Here is a 15,177-nt window from a genome sequence, read left to right on the forward strand (position 1 = left end):
GAGATGGAGGATCTTACTGAGGTGATCATGCAACTACCAGAGATGAAAGAAATCTTTGGACAACTCGTATGCTCAGATTCACAATCGGTTATTCTGGTTCTTAAGTTTTTGCTGTTGCTAATTCTAGCGTATTGATCACTCAACTGAGGTTGCAACATTGAACAATGTTGAGCAGAGTTTACACTGTTTTGTAATCTCTGTTGGAAAGTTGCATTGCCAGCTGGTTAGTTCAGTTGCTGTGTGACACTTGAGTCTCTTCACCTTATTTGTCTATGTACATTTTGTCAGTTATGTTCCTGTCATTGTACCAATCTTTGTATGTATTTATAACTGCTTCCCGTGTCTTTTGCTTATATGTTTGTTTATTTGTTTGTTTGCTTGTTTCTCTTTGTTTACATGTTGTCTGTCGTCTCACCTGCTTGTTAGTATTTCTGTATCTATTTTGCTTTCCTAACATTGCTTGTCAGAACTTTCCTGTTGGTAGGTTGAAAGTCCTGCTGCAAAGAAGCTGGGTCTTCAAATGCTTTCTTACTTAGGAGACCTGCCAAAGTATTTGGATCCCGTCCTTGCTAACCCAACCTCACCCACCAACTCTGTGAAGTAAAACTAATTTCTTGACATTGTTGTCTTAAACAGTGTTTTGATTGTTGTTGGCTAGACTTGTGTATGATTTTTGCGGCCTTCTCGTCAAGTACTGTCATCAGATTATATACAAAGCTGTGAGCTGTTTCCTTTTCACTGCTTATCAGTTGAAATCATCGTGTGATGTAGGGTCAGACTGGATGCTTGTTACCACGACTTCTCAATAGGTTGTTGCCATGTGTGGGCAAAAAGGCTATTCCCCCCGCTGTAGAAAGTTGTAGACGCCGAAGTGTGTGCATGGTTGGAGAGCAGTATCATTTGTTTACAGATACTTGGTGTAAATTGGATTTACAGTTTCTTGAAGGGTTGGCTTGCCTCTTCCCAGATGGATTTGCCAAGAGAAAGTTTAGAGAAATATTTTCGCAGTACTTTGCTGAATATCTCAAAGTAAGCCAGTGAATTGAAAACTAATAGTGTTGCAACAAATTTATGTGTTTTTAACAGAAATCAGTAGATGGAGGCTCTTTAGCTGTTTTTGAGCCATTTAAGGTAGGTAGTCAGTATGTCTTTGCTTGCTACCCGTATGTCCAGATAAAAGTTTCTGTTCTGCTCTACACATCTATTTGTGTGTCGGACTGTCCATCCATGCATCAGCTAGTTCAAGCATCACAATCTATTTCCAGCTTTGTATGTCTGTCATGTTGTCTGTCTGTTGTTGCCTGAGGTCTTCTTTGCAGTGTGCTCCAAACACGGACAGAGTGTTTGTTGTTACAAACGATTTGTACGTAGGAACTCTTGACTATGCCATCGTTAGTGCTGGAATCAGGATCATTTGTGAAGTTGGACTTTGATATCAATTATTGTGATCATACTGGTAAACCGTATTGTGTCTTAAACTTACAGTGAAGTGCGACAGGTAGCGATTGAAATAATCAGGGATCATTTTCTGTCATTGCCGAGGCCTCCGAAAGAACTTAGACCTGTGAGACTAAACTAGCACGACCTCTATGGTTGTGCAGAGTATCTCTGTTAGCGCTGCTGTTGCTCAGGTGTTGCAGTTTGTTCAGCAGTTGTTCAAGACAAGCGGAGTTGATCAAATAGCAAGGTAATTAGAATTTCTACTTGTGCACGTAGTTGTTATGATTGTTTGTGTGCCACATGATCTGGCATGCTATTTTGTGTGTCTCACATCTGTTTTATTTAAGTTTATATTTATATATTTATATATCTGGCAAATGGTGACAGAGGTACACCTTTTTTGTCTGTGGCCACTTGTAATCCCATGCATTATGTTGTGCATAGGGATACAAAATGTTTGCTACCATCCGTCCTGGGTTGCCTCCTGGCATGTGAGCAACGTTCACAAGACAATATGCTAGAAGGAATGAAATCTCTTTGTACGGACTTTCGAACTTAGTCTCTTTCCACGATTGCATGCTGTTTGTTGTCAATAGTGACAGACTTGTTGGAAATGATGTTGCGAGCAGCTCGTAGACACAGAGAAATTTTATCAAAGTAAGTGGCATATCACTGTAGTTTGTCATTTAAATCCTGTGTTTTAGACAGATGTTGTTGACTATACTGACTGCTTTCTTGTTGTCCAACACAAAGCTGTCTGGGGTCAGAACTACCTGTTGTTACATACGTTCTATATCTACTAACTAACAGTGCCATGCATCGTGGTTTACAGGCTCTTGTCTTTCGACCGCTTTGCTTAATTGCTCACCTTGACCAAGAATTGGCTTTGGAATTACTTGGCAAAACTCGTCAAGCTGTCAATGAAATTGAATTGTCAAGAGGCACGGGCACAGACATCAGTCTGAGGTGTGACTCGTGTTGCCTTACGTCACAAGATGAAACCAATTATTTTGTGTTTGGCATTGTGTAGGACTGCATTGGAAGAATTTTCAAAGATTGTACAAAATACTTGAGGTATGCAGACACTATAGTGTTTGTAATAGAACAATACTAGTGTGTACTGGGTGAGGGACAGTCTATTAATTAGTCATGACTTGATCTCCAACAGGGCACATTTTGTGCAAACGAATTTGCTGTTCACAGTGCAGTCTCCTAGAACTGTGGTGTGGATAACTGTCTGTCCTTCATGATCAAGTAGTGCAAACTGACTGACTGGTGCTTGACATTTTACATCCATCCGAAGGTTATCGGACACTAGGTTGGCTCCAAAGTGACGGTCGTTTCCTTGGATGTCTCCAGTTGCGGTCATTTGAGTTTGTGAGAAGAGGGGGTCGTTGAGATGATATTCTTTGCCTTCGTAGAAGACGTACGATGTTGCTAGAGAAAAGTCTTTGCCAATGAGTACTGAAACAATCTCAATCTTCAATGCAATTGAATGATTTGTTCCCTTGTCTGTAAAGTTCATGGCTGAGATCATTGCCCATCGTCCTTCTTTAAGACCAACCTGATAAAATAGTAGCAATCAGTTGTATTAGATTGTGTATGGATTGTGTATGCATATTTAAATTGGTCATAACACTATCCAAATTTTATGTTTGCAAGAATGAAAGTACTTATCATTGTTCAGCAAATGAAACTTCCTTACATTTTCTCAGTCTCGGATATGCACTGTATACGTAGCTTCAAACTGCAAGTTGGGTGCGTACTGTATGTGATACTACTGTACATGAGAATTGGTAGGTTTAATGGAAGTTCAAGGTTATATATTTGTATTCATTGATGATCATTAGAAATTCAGGATTTCATACATTTAGATAATATTTTTTTAGTTGAAATTGATTTTGATTTTACTAATTGTTCCAATAAGTGGAAGGCACCAGCTCTTCATTAAATTAATTAACCAGACCATTTACTAGTTACTATTACGTTTACACCAAGGTTATAACATTGTTGACAGGGAACCATGTTGTAATTGCTAAGAGTATACAACATTTATTAAATACTTGAAGTGTTTCTATTTCTCTTAGGTTGTTTGTTATATCTGGGAAGTCAACATTTATGAGTCAGTGGACTTTATCTTGACAGACGAGGTCTGTGAACAGGCATTAGAACACTAAAACTGTCATATGTCACGTTGGAACAGGCAGGATAACAGTCACAGACATGGAAATACTGCAAACCTTCATCCTGAAGTAATCTAGCATACAGTAACCTGTTTCTAGTGCAGGTTAGTACAACTAAAAACACAAAGATTGTATATATATATAAATGTTTAAACATTCTATGGTACATGTGTAAACATGCAAAGCAATGGTTGTAAATCTGTTCAATTAAGTTATCATGTATGTACCTTGAATGTGTATGTGGTAAACGTAAGAGCAGTCGTGTTCGTGTAACTGTGATGGTTGATTTGGCCTCCTGTAACGTAACCATATCTTGAGTAAATATCTGGAATGAGGCCTTTGCTGGCCTCAACCAGAAGTAACTAGAAGCAAAAACAAACACAACATAATTTCGACTATCAGGGTATAGTAGTCTTATACGTATTGTATATAGTAAATCTATTCATTTGTACCGGAACAAAATGATTTGCTCCACTGGTAACATTATAGCCAAGAGCCAGGGACACATTGTTGACAGATCCATATACGTTGGTTTTCGACATAGTGACATCTCCCATATGGACATCAGTTGGGGTGATGTGAAGGTCATCAAGGTTGACCCATTCCTTTTGTACCTGAAAGGAAACGTTTAGTAGAGACTCCCCGAGAATTTCCTAAGTACCTGTGGTGTTGCATTGTAATGGTATGTTTCCAGACGGATTTCACATCTATGAAGAGAAGAACAATGGTGCAGGTTATGCTTGACTTCAATTGTTATTTCCTTACTTATCTGGTCGCTCGATCAAATCCAATAAAAATCCCTGCAAATGATAATACACAGTCTTAGTCAACCATATGTGGTGATAGTTGTGGCTTGTATAAGAACTAAGCTGTTGAATACAATTTTGCTACTTTGTGATACATTGATATACCTGCTCTCCATCTGATGCCCAGATGTACCAAAACCTAGTCTCGTAGTTTGTCAGATTCAGACAGTCTTCCTCAACAGACGAGAGCAAGAACTTGCCAAACTCATACAAAACTTCTAGTTTGTCAGCATCTGTACCCTAAACACTAGTTGCAGTATAAGCAATCCACTAGTCTTTATATCAATTTAACATTACGTTTCCAACAAATTGAATGGACTCGAGAAGGTTGATGGTCCCAATCATGTTAATGGTCAATATTCCTGATGCTACAATGCTACTTGATTCTAACTGGTCTTTCGTGTATTGCACTATGTGTGTGTACAAAGTAGTACTCATCTGTAACCAGAGACACACAGATTTTGATGTGTAAAGACAGTTATGCTTACAGACAAGATATCCGTTATGCATATAAAGTTTTGATTATAAAGTTAACAGACACCGACTGCAGAAAAAGAATGAAGGGAGATGCGAAGATTGAGATGGACACACAGCAACGAGGTAATTAAAGCAGACAGCTCTATAGGCTGATGGTCAAGTACCTCGATCATAATATCAAATCAATTATTAGTCAAAACAGTGGTAAACCAACTCTAACCTCAAAGAGGTGACTGCAGTCACTGCCATATATGTACTTCACTCCCTCTAGTCTGTACTGGGTACCATCAGCATCGAACGAGAGGTTGTATTGCATTTGAAGCTCGTGGTTGACAACATTGTTGTCAAAAACATCCACTCTACCGTCTACAATCTAGACTTGTACAGACATAGTGTATATGTCGCGAGATTATGTTCAAATTACTGTTACACGGTATGTAACGAGTCACCTCTGCACCATTGGATCCCGTGAGACCGTGGACGAACACGTGACCAGTACATTGTGCCACTGTGGACACACTATTGTCAATGTCTTTCAATTGGAGTCCAAGCAGTGTACTTTACCATGATGATGGGATGAGTTGCCAACAAACGAAGCCATGTGTATTATTCTAAAATTGCAAAGGAACCATGTTGTTCTATTTGCCGCCTTTCCTTCATCGTAACCTTGTTGATAGGGCACGTCTCCTGCCGCAAAAGACAAAAAAAGTATGCAAAGTGTGATACGGTCGGATGAATCAGCGTGGAACATGGAATTGCCGGACTATTGTATATATGGGTACCGTACCAGGTGAAATATAGCCAGTAAGAGTCTCGTTAAACTGAATGCCCATGTCTTCGGCGAATACGCACAGCGAACTTGTCAGAAGCGTGAAAACCCAGCAGGCATTCATTGTCTTGCCTAGTCTTCACTGTTCCTCGAGTTGTCAAGTCGCGTGCCGGCGTATCACGTGATCGCGCTCTGGTACATGCATAGCGGTACCGGACCGCTAAGCTCGAGTGTCCAGCTTAGGGTACCGCTTGTCGGAAGCAAGTCAGAGAGCCAGTTACTTGTATACGCGTGTCTAAACAAAAAACGACAAAGACGGGTAAGTACCAAGCGCAATGCTCATGTCCTAGGGTTAGCAAATGCAATATTGACAGCTTTGACGCGCTTGATTTCTGGTGACCAGGCTACGTTTCTGTCGGGTTTATTGCAAAACGAACAATGAGGGTCTTGGTGGTAGTTCAGTACGCTGTACGTTTATCTTTTTCAGTCCTCTACCATTCTGTGAGAGAGCCATCGGGAAGGTGAAACAGAGGTGTCTCCCAGTCACCCTGCAGAGTATTATACAAAGCCTAAGCATGTTGGTCAGAAGGAAGATTGATTTAATATTAGACTTACTGCAAAGCACTTGGTGTCTATGTACTGTTCGTTTAGCTCTATACCAAGTCCTGGACCGTCTGGTACCTAACGCAAATTCATATGTTTGCACCATACAAGCAGTAAACGTTGTTTGTATTACCTGTACGTACCCGTCTTGGACCACAAATGGTTTCTTCAAATAACCTTCACCTAACGTCAGCTGTTCTTGACAAAGAAAATTGGGCGTGCACGCATCTACCTACAAATAACTTCATTAATACTATAGCTGGTAGAAAACTGTTCACATCAGTCTGACTTGAATTGCAGATGCCAACGCAATGGGACCAAGTGGACAGTGAGGAGCCAAAGCAATGTTTCTGGCTTCTGCCATGGCAGCAATCTTTCGACACTTAGTACAAAGGAAAAATGAGTTGTCAAAGAGAGAGGGGAAAGGGAGGGATGAGAAAAAACAGAAGGAAAAGGAGAGAGAAGAGGAAGAAGAGGGAGGGAGGAGAGCGGTAGAAGAGAGAGGGAGGAGAGAGTAGAAGAGAGAGGAGAGGGAGGGAGGGGGAGAGAAAGAGAGGTGAGAGAGAGGTGAGAGAAAGAAAGGGGAGAGAGAAAGGGAGGGGAGTGCGAAAAGAAAGGAGGGACAAGGGAGGAAGGAGGAAGGAAAAAGAAGAGAAGAGAAAGGAGGGGGAAAGAAGGAGGAAGGAAGGAAGGAAGGAAGGAGGGAGGGAAGAAGCAAGAATAAGGCAGGGATGAAGAGGGAATGTCACATGGAGTAGTGTCACCTCCATAATTCCACCACAATGTGAAACGTCTGGTTGTATAATAGCAACAGCTTGTTTTTCAATCAGTTCTTGGAACTTGACAAATTCAATTCAATTAGAGAGTTCAATTAAGAAGACTCGTAGATAGACTATGAGGTAACCTGCCATCTTGTGAAGAGCCTTTCACCAGCAGCAATAGGGATGGATGTGCTATGTTGAAACCCTGCTAGTTATGAAACTTTCCCACAGGGTTGAAAGTTTACCTTCTACTGATGTCTTTCATGGCATCTACATCACCAGGAAGGACCGGTTCCTCAACAAACATGAGATCAAACTGCTCTCTAAGTTGAGCCACAAGAATTACACCGTTGCATTGATCAGTAGTGCCAGAATAGAGTACAGTTTTTTGCAGAGCCTTTTGGACAGAGCAGGTGTACAGCGGCCATGGAAATCAACTCCTATATCGACATGTGATTTCGCTGCTTCACGTAATGCTCGAACGTTATCGACCACCTGAAAGTGAGAGAAAAATGCTGGTCAACACATCAAGCCAAGAAACTGTGGGGAAATCTAACGAATTATGACATTATATAGTAAGGCCAATATGAGTGTTCTAAGACCATCTTTTAGTTCTCCAATTCAACTGTTTTGCTAATGCTTGAACGTGTGAATGCAAGACAAACAAACTTGTTTACATAAATGCCTAAAATAGTATAAAGAGCAGGTAGACAAAACGATTACCTCTAATAAATATTTACGTCAGCTTGGTCATTATTTGCTTGCATGCTATTGGTTAGATGTTCATACTAGCTGGGGGCTTTGTCACTGTAATTGCACTGGTGATTTGGAGCAACTCTGTCGTAAAGTTTTAAATGCCATCTTTTGTTCTCCGGCACCAAAAACAACTCATGACTTTTGTTTCCAAGTGCATAAATCGTATTGCTCCAAAAACGTCAACTGTCAGTTTAATTCTATGTCATCGCAACTAAACCACTATTATTCAAGTTGACTCTCACATGGAGGTCTCTATGTAAATACTCCTAGGATGAACGCACTGAAAAGAACGCTATTTACCGCGGACAACAGCTCTGGAACTCACTTCCGTCCTCCTTACGTCTTCTTCCTGAAAATCCTCTGCTTCTCTAGCAAAACTTCAGGAAACTCTTTCCAACAGGCTAACACGATAGTTTCTCCTAGTAATTAACTTGCAAATGTGTATACAAACAACGTTTTGTAAATATGTATCTACAGATTAGACTTTTCTTTATTTAATTTTTGTTTATAAGGTATGTAATTATTGCGTTGTACCTACAAACACTCGGAAGCTGGGCTCTCTTCCCAGTAGCAGCACTATCTGCTACCCTAATAGTGGAATGACCCTTAGATATAAGAGTTAGCTGTGAAATAAGCAGGCTCTGCCTGACGTATAAACAGTCATGGACAATCTGGTGGCAGTGGTATTAGAGTGTAGTGAGACAGTAGGTGGCACTACTGTTTCTATAAATGCCACAGATACTCTATAACAACACTGGGCATGGCGAGTGCAGTCGCCATTGAATAAGCTGTTGGCACAACTAAAAGTCTGACTTGCCAAGTTGGTCAATTAATGAGCATTTCAGCACAGCACTTGTAAACTGTACATGTATAGTTTCTGGTCAGCTTACTGCGTCTGAACTTGTTGCTTGCCACACTGTATTTTTACACATGCCAAACTTATATCAAGTGTTGGAGGAGAGAGTGAGATCAGTTCTGCACATGCTCATCTCACTACCATATACATATATATATATATATATATATATATATATATATATATATATAATCAATTCTTTGTGTGGGTCATTAATTATGGCAATGTCTTTTAATTAAGGCAACATACAAACAGGGGTTTGGAGGATTCGCCAATAGGGCGAAAGATTTCCCTGGGTAAATTGACCAGTTCAGTTCAGTTCAGTTTAGGTAATTAGAGTAGATAGTGTAGAACTGAGGAGAATGTTGACTATCGATCATCCTGGCTGGTACTGTATGCATACCTGTTTCATAACTGCTGGAGACTCAATAGCTTGACACTAAAGTATACAGCAAAGTTAGAACGATGCCTGGTGTTAAGTTGTAGCAAGAAAACTCACTGCTGGTACTGGACATGTCTTGTACGCAGTAAACTTGCCATCCGCGACACTTGCTTTAAAATCTTCGACATATGACCCTGTCTTCTCTCCAGATACCCACCCGTACTTCGTAAGCATTACAATAGCAACAAGACGTCCACATACAGTCATTCTATACCTAAACACTGGCATATAAATTACCATTCTGATTTTGTCCCGCACTTTGCCCCCAAGGAGCTGGTAAACAGGCACATTAAGGTGTTTGCCAAGAATATCCCAGAGGGCTTGTTCAACTCCAGACAAAGCACTAGAAATTAATATGGTAGAAAATATCCACAATTACTCAATCGAATTAAGCTGTTTGTCATTCATACGCATGCGTACATGCAGCAATCAATTCGCCAAATTCCACAACCATTTACTCACCTGCTAAGTACGGGACCGTTGCGGTAAAACGTTCCTCTGTAGATTGTCTGTAGCATTCATATCAAGAGTACAAATTTGCAGAAACAACGCACGGAATTGTAGATATATGTAATCTGTGCCTGCCAATGCTTTTCAATCTCAAGAGGATTCTTTCCGACAAGATACCGTTCAATTTCTTTAACAGCCGTCTCGACTGTCAGAGATCTTCCCTGTACATGCACATCGCACACTGTCGGGTATTGCAATTTTGCAAGTCATTGTTTGCTGGCCATTGACTGTGAGTGGCCATGGACGGCAGTCTTACCTCCAATGTGGCTTCACCCAGTCCGACAATGCCGACGTCGGTGTGGACCTTTAGAAATAACCAACGGGGAAGGACGTGAATTGTCTCAATTCTGTCCACCTTCATGACAACCTACAGCAGGTAAGACCGGGGTCTACTAAGAAAGATATAGTACATGTGTACGCTTAGTTACACCGTAAACCATAGTGTTACGGTACTGTACCGTAGAGAGGAGGGACTTATAGTGACACGTGACAACTTTGTACCAGACGCGGCGGTAGAGTCTGGCTACGCGAGACTAGATCTCACAGAACCGTACATAGTCTAGAGATCTGCTAATCTGGACTCCATATTACCTTGGCTGGTCTGCATTTGGAGGCATTTCGATCACGTGACCTTAAGACATCAACATTGTGTTAATTCTGCAGGAGCCAATTTCTGAGCTCAATGGATATCTAGAGAACCATATTTGTAGTTTATATAGTTTATAGTTTTATTTCAGAGACCATTCAATCTAGAGCTCTACCATTTAGATAATAGTGCTCAGACATACACACAAACTAATACTATAGCTATACACATAGACAAACATAGACTAGTAGTACACATGTAGACAGCTACTCCAAGCTACAGATGAATATTCCATTACAGCATGAATACAAGACATATAGAAGAGCACTCTTGAAGGTTGAGGAAGAAATCATCTACAACATCTCCAAATAGCAAGTCATTAAGTTAAGTTAACTGACTCTAGAAGCAGTGTAGTCAAATGTGATCTTTTCAGATCAATTTTTGTCTATGACTATACTTCTAGGTATTTATACTTTGAGACAATTTCCACAGGCAGATCATTAATCATAATCTGAAAGGATGATCTTTCAATGTACTTTTGTCTGCATCCATTGATCGTGGACTTTGTTTTAGAGAAGTTTTAGCCAGACGTGTAGAGGCAAGTGTCATCAGCATAAATTGATAGAACCACTTGTAACAACATCTAGTAGGTCATTTATGTAGAACGAAAAGAGCAGTATGGCAATAACACAGAGCCTTGTGGGATACCTCGCATACATAGATAGAGAGTACAGCTATACTACGCATGCATCTAAATATCAAGTCATCCTTATTGCCCATCAACTTCAAACAGATATTCAATTCCGTTCGTTTCCCATATCTATATTGCAGAAAATGGCACTGGGAGTTTAAAGTGTTACAGCTTGAGGCTCCATCACCGTGGTAACACTGCAGCCCTGTTTGCTCTCCATTTATAGAGACAATTCGTAATTAATTAATCTTTATGGATATAGCCACACAATAACTGATACATAATTTGATTAACTTAATCACACGAGCACAAGCAAGACAAAAGCAACAAACTACAGTAGGCAAATATGTTACGGACCCATCAATACAATAAATACAAACTATCAGTCCAGATTCGATAGCCGGTCCAACACAACTTAGTCTGTTGATTACTTCCAATGCAACAACATCTCTTCCAAGTTGTGGAGTATCTATACAGACAGAGAGACAACCTATACTGTAGTTAGTACGTGTATACAGCTCATTGGTGCATGTCCACTATTTCCATACATAATTAATTATTATCAACTTTCTATAATACCTCTGCTATTCGTGGTCTTTCGCTGTTGACATCAACTGTAGACTGTTGAGCTTTTGTTAACAACGGTGTTGCAAGTAATGATGGCCAACTTGCTCGAGGGTCAAACAATACAGACATGTCAGCATCTTCACTGCACAATTCCCTCATAAAAGTGACCTAAAGAGAGAAACAACTGTAAGTAAGTAGCAAATGTGCAAACAACTAGTTTCTACAATTTAACTAAAAAAACCTACCAAATCCTTCTTCTTAGCATGTGAATAGGGAGGAAGACCTGTTACTACTTCATAAAGTACCTAAGGAAATGAACTCACCACTAACTATACATGCATACTGTGTATGTTGTTTGCCTCACCACTCCCAATGAGTAAACATCTGTCTTGGTAGAGAAACGACCTTTGAAGGCCTCTGGGGGCATGTAGCATCTAGTTCCAACAGAAATTGAACCGGATTCTTCAAAACTCTCATCCGGATCTGACTCATACTCTGTGCTACAAGCCAAGCCAAAATCGGACAACTTTCCAACGCAGTCACTTGAAAGAAGAATATTTGAGCTGTGTACATGTACAAGCAATTAATTTCAAATACATCTAACTACATCATGATAGATAGTAAAATAAGCATTAGGCAGGGGCTAACCTTTTGATGTCTCTGTGAATCATCGGTGGGACCATTTCAGTGTGCAAATATTTTACAGCTCGACAAACCCCAATGAAAACGTTCATGCGATCTCTCCAGACTAATGGAGTAGAGCAGTCCTAGATGAAGACAACACATTGATGTATCGTACTTGGGATATGAGCCATAATACAGTAGGATATGCCTTTGAGAGCCTTTGAGCAAGTGTTCCACCTGGTATGTATTCACAGACAATACAAAGCTCGGGTCCATCCGTGCTAAGACCAATAAGTCGTGGTATGTTTCCCAAGTGGGCTCTATGAAAGAGCAATATGACAGAAAAAGAACATTAAATACCCATTATGACTCGTGTGATTATTTACTAAATTAATCACTATCACAGACGTTTTTAATTGTATACTATCTTTCAGAGACCTCATTAGGATTCCAACTTCTGTTGGAAATTGCTTTCTTGCCATGAGAGTTGCTGACAGTCTTCTTTTTTGAGGCTTGCAAATCAAGATTTTGGGCAACGTAAATTAAGCAGTGCACGAAGTCAAAAAGTCTGATGCACTTACTTGCTTAAATTTCTTAATTGCCACTTCATGTTCTATTCGATTATGAATGACTCGTGCAAAAAATACGTCTCCAAAGCTTCCAGAACCAATAAGTTTGCCTCCTCTCCTCAATGGTCGACTATCAAAGTGATTGGTTGCTGCCAACAAATCTTCAAATTTAAACATAGTAAGCCCTTTGCAGACGACACTAAATTGCACTGTATTGTGCATTGGTCTTGTCGTAGTAGTTTCAAGCAACTAAAACCACGAGACGAAACAACGACAATAATTAATATTATGTCTGTGACTGTGTCTTTCTCAATCTTACGTCTCCAAGATACTGTTCTCTTGGGTTAAGATGTGAAGGTAAGCTCCCCCAATCAACATGAAAATACATGATACTGTTTCCTAGTTTACAAACAGCAGACTCTGATCTTGCAACGTTTCTAGTCTTGTGCCTACACTTGGGATACAAGTACTTTCTGCGTTCATGCTGTTCTCCATTCTGTAGACTTAAAGTAGAATACTCCTGTACTAATCGAGGCCTTTTTTTTCTATTACGCCTGCGTCTAGCATAGTGCTTCCTCTTCCTGGACCTTGCAAAAGAAATGAAGTGGAAACGTGAGTGCTGTTTGCCTGAATTTGTCCATTCATTCTGACTGCTTCCTTGGACAGTCTCTTCAGTTTTTTGTATGATTGTTTTTAGTATTTTGATCATATCATTGTCTAAAGGTAGGATAGCAATGCGATCTGTAGTTGCCAGCTTCTTCAGATAGAATTTTAGTTTAGAGTCAGGATCAAAGGGAAACTCTGGTAAATTTCCTGCACAATTCATCTGCTGTTGCAGCTTCAGGTTTTTGTAAAGATAATCTGCAGTAATGTTATCAATAGACACACAAACCATACTTACAACTTGTTATATTTAAAGAAACCAGTTCTCTGACTGTCTGTCTCTCTATCTGTCTTTCTGTCTGTCTGTCTGTCTGTCTTTCAATACATATATTTTCAAACATTGAACTATTATACACTGTCTACGCAAAGCAACTAAATACTACCCAAGCCAATAGAGCTTGGTTCTACCTACAACTAGTTATGTTTACGTGTCTGTCTCTTAAAACAATCTTTTTTATTTTTCTGTCAATCACTCTAGCATTTGATCGCTGTAGACACACAGAAAACATAGATCTCCAGTATGTCTGTCTGTCTGTCCGTCCGTCTGTAGATAGGTATGTATGTATGTATGTATGTATGTCTATGCCTGATGACAGAATACCAAAGCAGCTACTATTTGGAGAACTTGGACATGGAATGCGTCGCCATGCAGGGTCATCCATATCTTTACTTCAAAGAATCAGTAAAGAGCAGTCTTAAATCTTGTTCCATCAATCCGGACAATTTAAACATTCTGCTACTAATAGAGCCACATGGCATAAACTTTGCCACCAGTCTTTGGATAATTTTGAATGATCTCGTATTACAAATATCGAAGTCAAGAGACTGGTGAAGAAGTGTGCTGATGCACCAGTCTTAAAAGCAACTGGATCCAAACCTGACTTGTTCTCAGTGTGAAAACGTTTGCCTGTTGAGAGCTAGTCTGCTATCCCATCAACGTAACCAAAGACACTGCGAGGGTCGTCACTTATTACAGTGGACATACCATCTATCACCATCATCATCATGTATGTATGCATGCATGTCCATATTATGTATCATTTATGATTACAACTACTCAATAAAAATGCATCGACTATTACGTGTATGCATCACTAATACAGCTACTCTGAACACACACACTCAAAGTACTTTTACTAAAGCAGTGCCTCTGAATTAAGGATCATGAGCCTAGAAATCTCTTAATCATTTGATATCATTGAAGTAGAAGTAGGAATGGAAATCTCTATCCGCTATCTAATCCATCCTTTATCTTCATGCTCAATAATGAACTAAACTAGGCCTATACAGTGAATATTCTAAACTTAAAACATTCCAAGTCTGAATTATAGTAGGCTTCAACCAGACGTAAGCCCACAGACATTCAAACTACCTAATAATTGCACCAAGTTGAGAAAGCCTATAGCTCTGGCAGCAACTCGTGACCAACAACTGTATACCAGTAGCTGACACCACACCTATGACTAAATCCTGGTAATATAAAATCTTACCACGTACTGTCTGAACTTTCTGCACATAACACTAAATTAATTAATTAATCGTTAGCACCTGAAAGCCGGTTGCTTCTAAGCTTCTTATCCGTGTGCTGTTCGTATTCTTTACTCAAATTTTCTGAGGCCGACATGGATTAGACTTCACAGAAGGCACAAATCAGCTAGCTTTGCATAACTGAGCTTTGCATAACTGTCGAGCTGGCACCAGCCCGTCTAAGCCTAGCTGACTCAGCAGCACGCGGCTCAGACCTCCAATGTCTAACTCTTGAAACAATGCGGCGAGGCGCTCGTTGTCGCTGAGATAAATGACACATATTGTAAGTCGAATGTTTGCAAAAGTAGCAATATTGTTAGGTAACGCGCTCTAGATAGGCTCAAACT

General features: G+C 40.0%; 4 protein-coding genes across 9 annotated transcripts in view; 1 reads left to right on the forward strand and 3 right to left on the reverse strand.

Annotated features, from left to right (window-relative positions):
- Positions 1–3,850, forward strand: part of LOC134186388 (protein MMS22-like) — a 19,005-nt gene extending 15,155 nt beyond the window's left edge. For 2 of the 4 annotated variants that reach the window (XM_062654349.1, XM_062654351.1), the window contains exons 20-34: positions 1–66; positions 128–223; positions 485–600; positions 659–719; positions 772–1,029; positions 1,087–1,131; positions 1,372–1,421; positions 1,486–1,564; positions 1,632–1,687; positions 1,885–1,979; positions 2,037–2,097; positions 2,145–2,202; positions 2,273–2,406; positions 2,471–2,514; positions 3,528–3,850. The exon at positions 1–66 is cut by the window's left edge and continues 166 nt beyond it. In XM_062654349.1, the coding sequence (XP_062510333.1) occupies positions 1–66; positions 128–223; positions 485–600; positions 659–719; positions 772–1,029; positions 1,087–1,131; positions 1,372–1,421; positions 1,486–1,564; positions 1,632–1,687; positions 1,885–1,979; positions 2,037–2,097; positions 2,145–2,202; positions 2,273–2,406; positions 2,471–2,513 (1,218 nt within the window). In that variant the 3' untranslated portion in view covers position 2,514; positions 3,528–3,850. Of the gene's footprint in view, positions 67–127; positions 224–484; positions 601–658; positions 720–771; positions 1,030–1,086; positions 1,132–1,371; positions 1,422–1,485; positions 1,565–1,631; positions 1,688–1,884; positions 1,980–2,036; positions 2,098–2,144; positions 2,203–2,272; positions 2,407–2,470; positions 2,737–3,527 lie in introns of those variants that run through there. The other 2 variants (XM_062654353.1, XM_062654350.1) reach the window with 2 other exon arrangements.
- Positions 2,588–5,964, reverse strand: LOC134186389 (uncharacterized). Its single transcript, XM_062654354.1, has 11 exons — positions 5,694–5,964; positions 5,471–5,593; positions 5,356–5,414; positions 5,127–5,279; positions 4,727–4,867; positions 4,535–4,669; positions 4,389–4,423; positions 4,285–4,330; positions 4,076–4,237; positions 3,851–3,985; positions 2,588–3,004 (listed from the first exon to the last, which is right to left on the reverse strand). The coding sequence occupies exons 1-11, from the start codon at positions 5,797–5,799 to the stop codon at positions 2,588–2,590; spliced, it is 1,512 nt and encodes a 503-aa protein (XP_062510338.1). The 5' UTR covers positions 5,800–5,964.
- A 118-nt stretch (positions 5,965–6,082) lies between these two features.
- Positions 6,083–10,083, reverse strand: LOC134186390 (D-galactonate dehydratase-like). Of its 3 annotated transcripts, XM_062654357.1 has the most exons (14): positions 9,860–10,031; positions 9,675–9,764; positions 9,556–9,602; positions 9,331–9,436; positions 9,151–9,255; positions 9,055–9,090; positions 7,422–7,534; positions 7,285–7,362; positions 7,183–7,231; positions 7,043–7,117; positions 6,568–6,660; positions 6,412–6,510; positions 6,291–6,356; positions 6,083–6,223 (listed from the first exon to the last, which is right to left on the reverse strand). In XM_062654357.1, exons 1-14 carry the CDS (start codon positions 9,962–9,964, stop codon positions 6,167–6,169), a joined length of 1,119 nt encoding a protein of 372 aa, XP_062510341.1. In that variant the 5' UTR covers positions 9,965–10,031; the 3' UTR covers positions 6,083–6,166. The 3 variants fall into 3 exon arrangements, with proteins under 3 accessions (XP_062510341.1, XP_062510340.1, XP_062510339.1); XM_062654356.1 differs by lacking the exons at positions 6,083–6,223; positions 6,291–6,356; positions 6,412–6,510; positions 6,568–6,660 and adding an exon at positions 10,062–10,083 and having other exon boundaries at positions 6,686–7,117; positions 9,860–9,995; XM_062654355.1 differs by lacking the exons at positions 6,083–6,223; positions 6,291–6,356; positions 6,412–6,510; positions 6,568–6,660 and having other exon boundaries at positions 6,686–7,117; positions 9,860–10,035.
- Positions 10,084–11,163: 1,080 nt separating this feature from the next.
- LOC134186764 (interleukin-1 receptor-associated kinase 4-like) lies at positions 11,164–15,059 on the reverse strand. Its single transcript, XM_062654819.1, has 10 exons — positions 14,852–15,059; positions 12,960–13,501; positions 12,653–12,889; positions 12,510–12,583; positions 12,280–12,391; positions 12,096–12,214; positions 11,812–12,010; positions 11,693–11,752; positions 11,460–11,615; positions 11,164–11,349 (listed from the first exon to the last, which is right to left on the reverse strand). Exons 1-10 carry the CDS (start codon positions 14,925–14,927, stop codon positions 11,308–11,310), a joined length of 1,617 nt encoding a protein of 538 aa, XP_062510803.1. The 5' UTR covers positions 14,928–15,059; the 3' UTR covers positions 11,164–11,307.
- Between the last annotated feature and the right edge of the window lie 118 nt (positions 15,060–15,177).

The sequence above is a fragment of the Corticium candelabrum genome, chromosome 11, assembly GCF_963422355.1.
Source record: "Corticium candelabrum chromosome 11, ooCorCand1.1, whole genome shotgun sequence".
Taxonomy (NCBI): Eukaryota; Metazoa; Porifera; class Homoscleromorpha; order Homosclerophorida; family Plakinidae; genus Corticium; species Corticium candelabrum.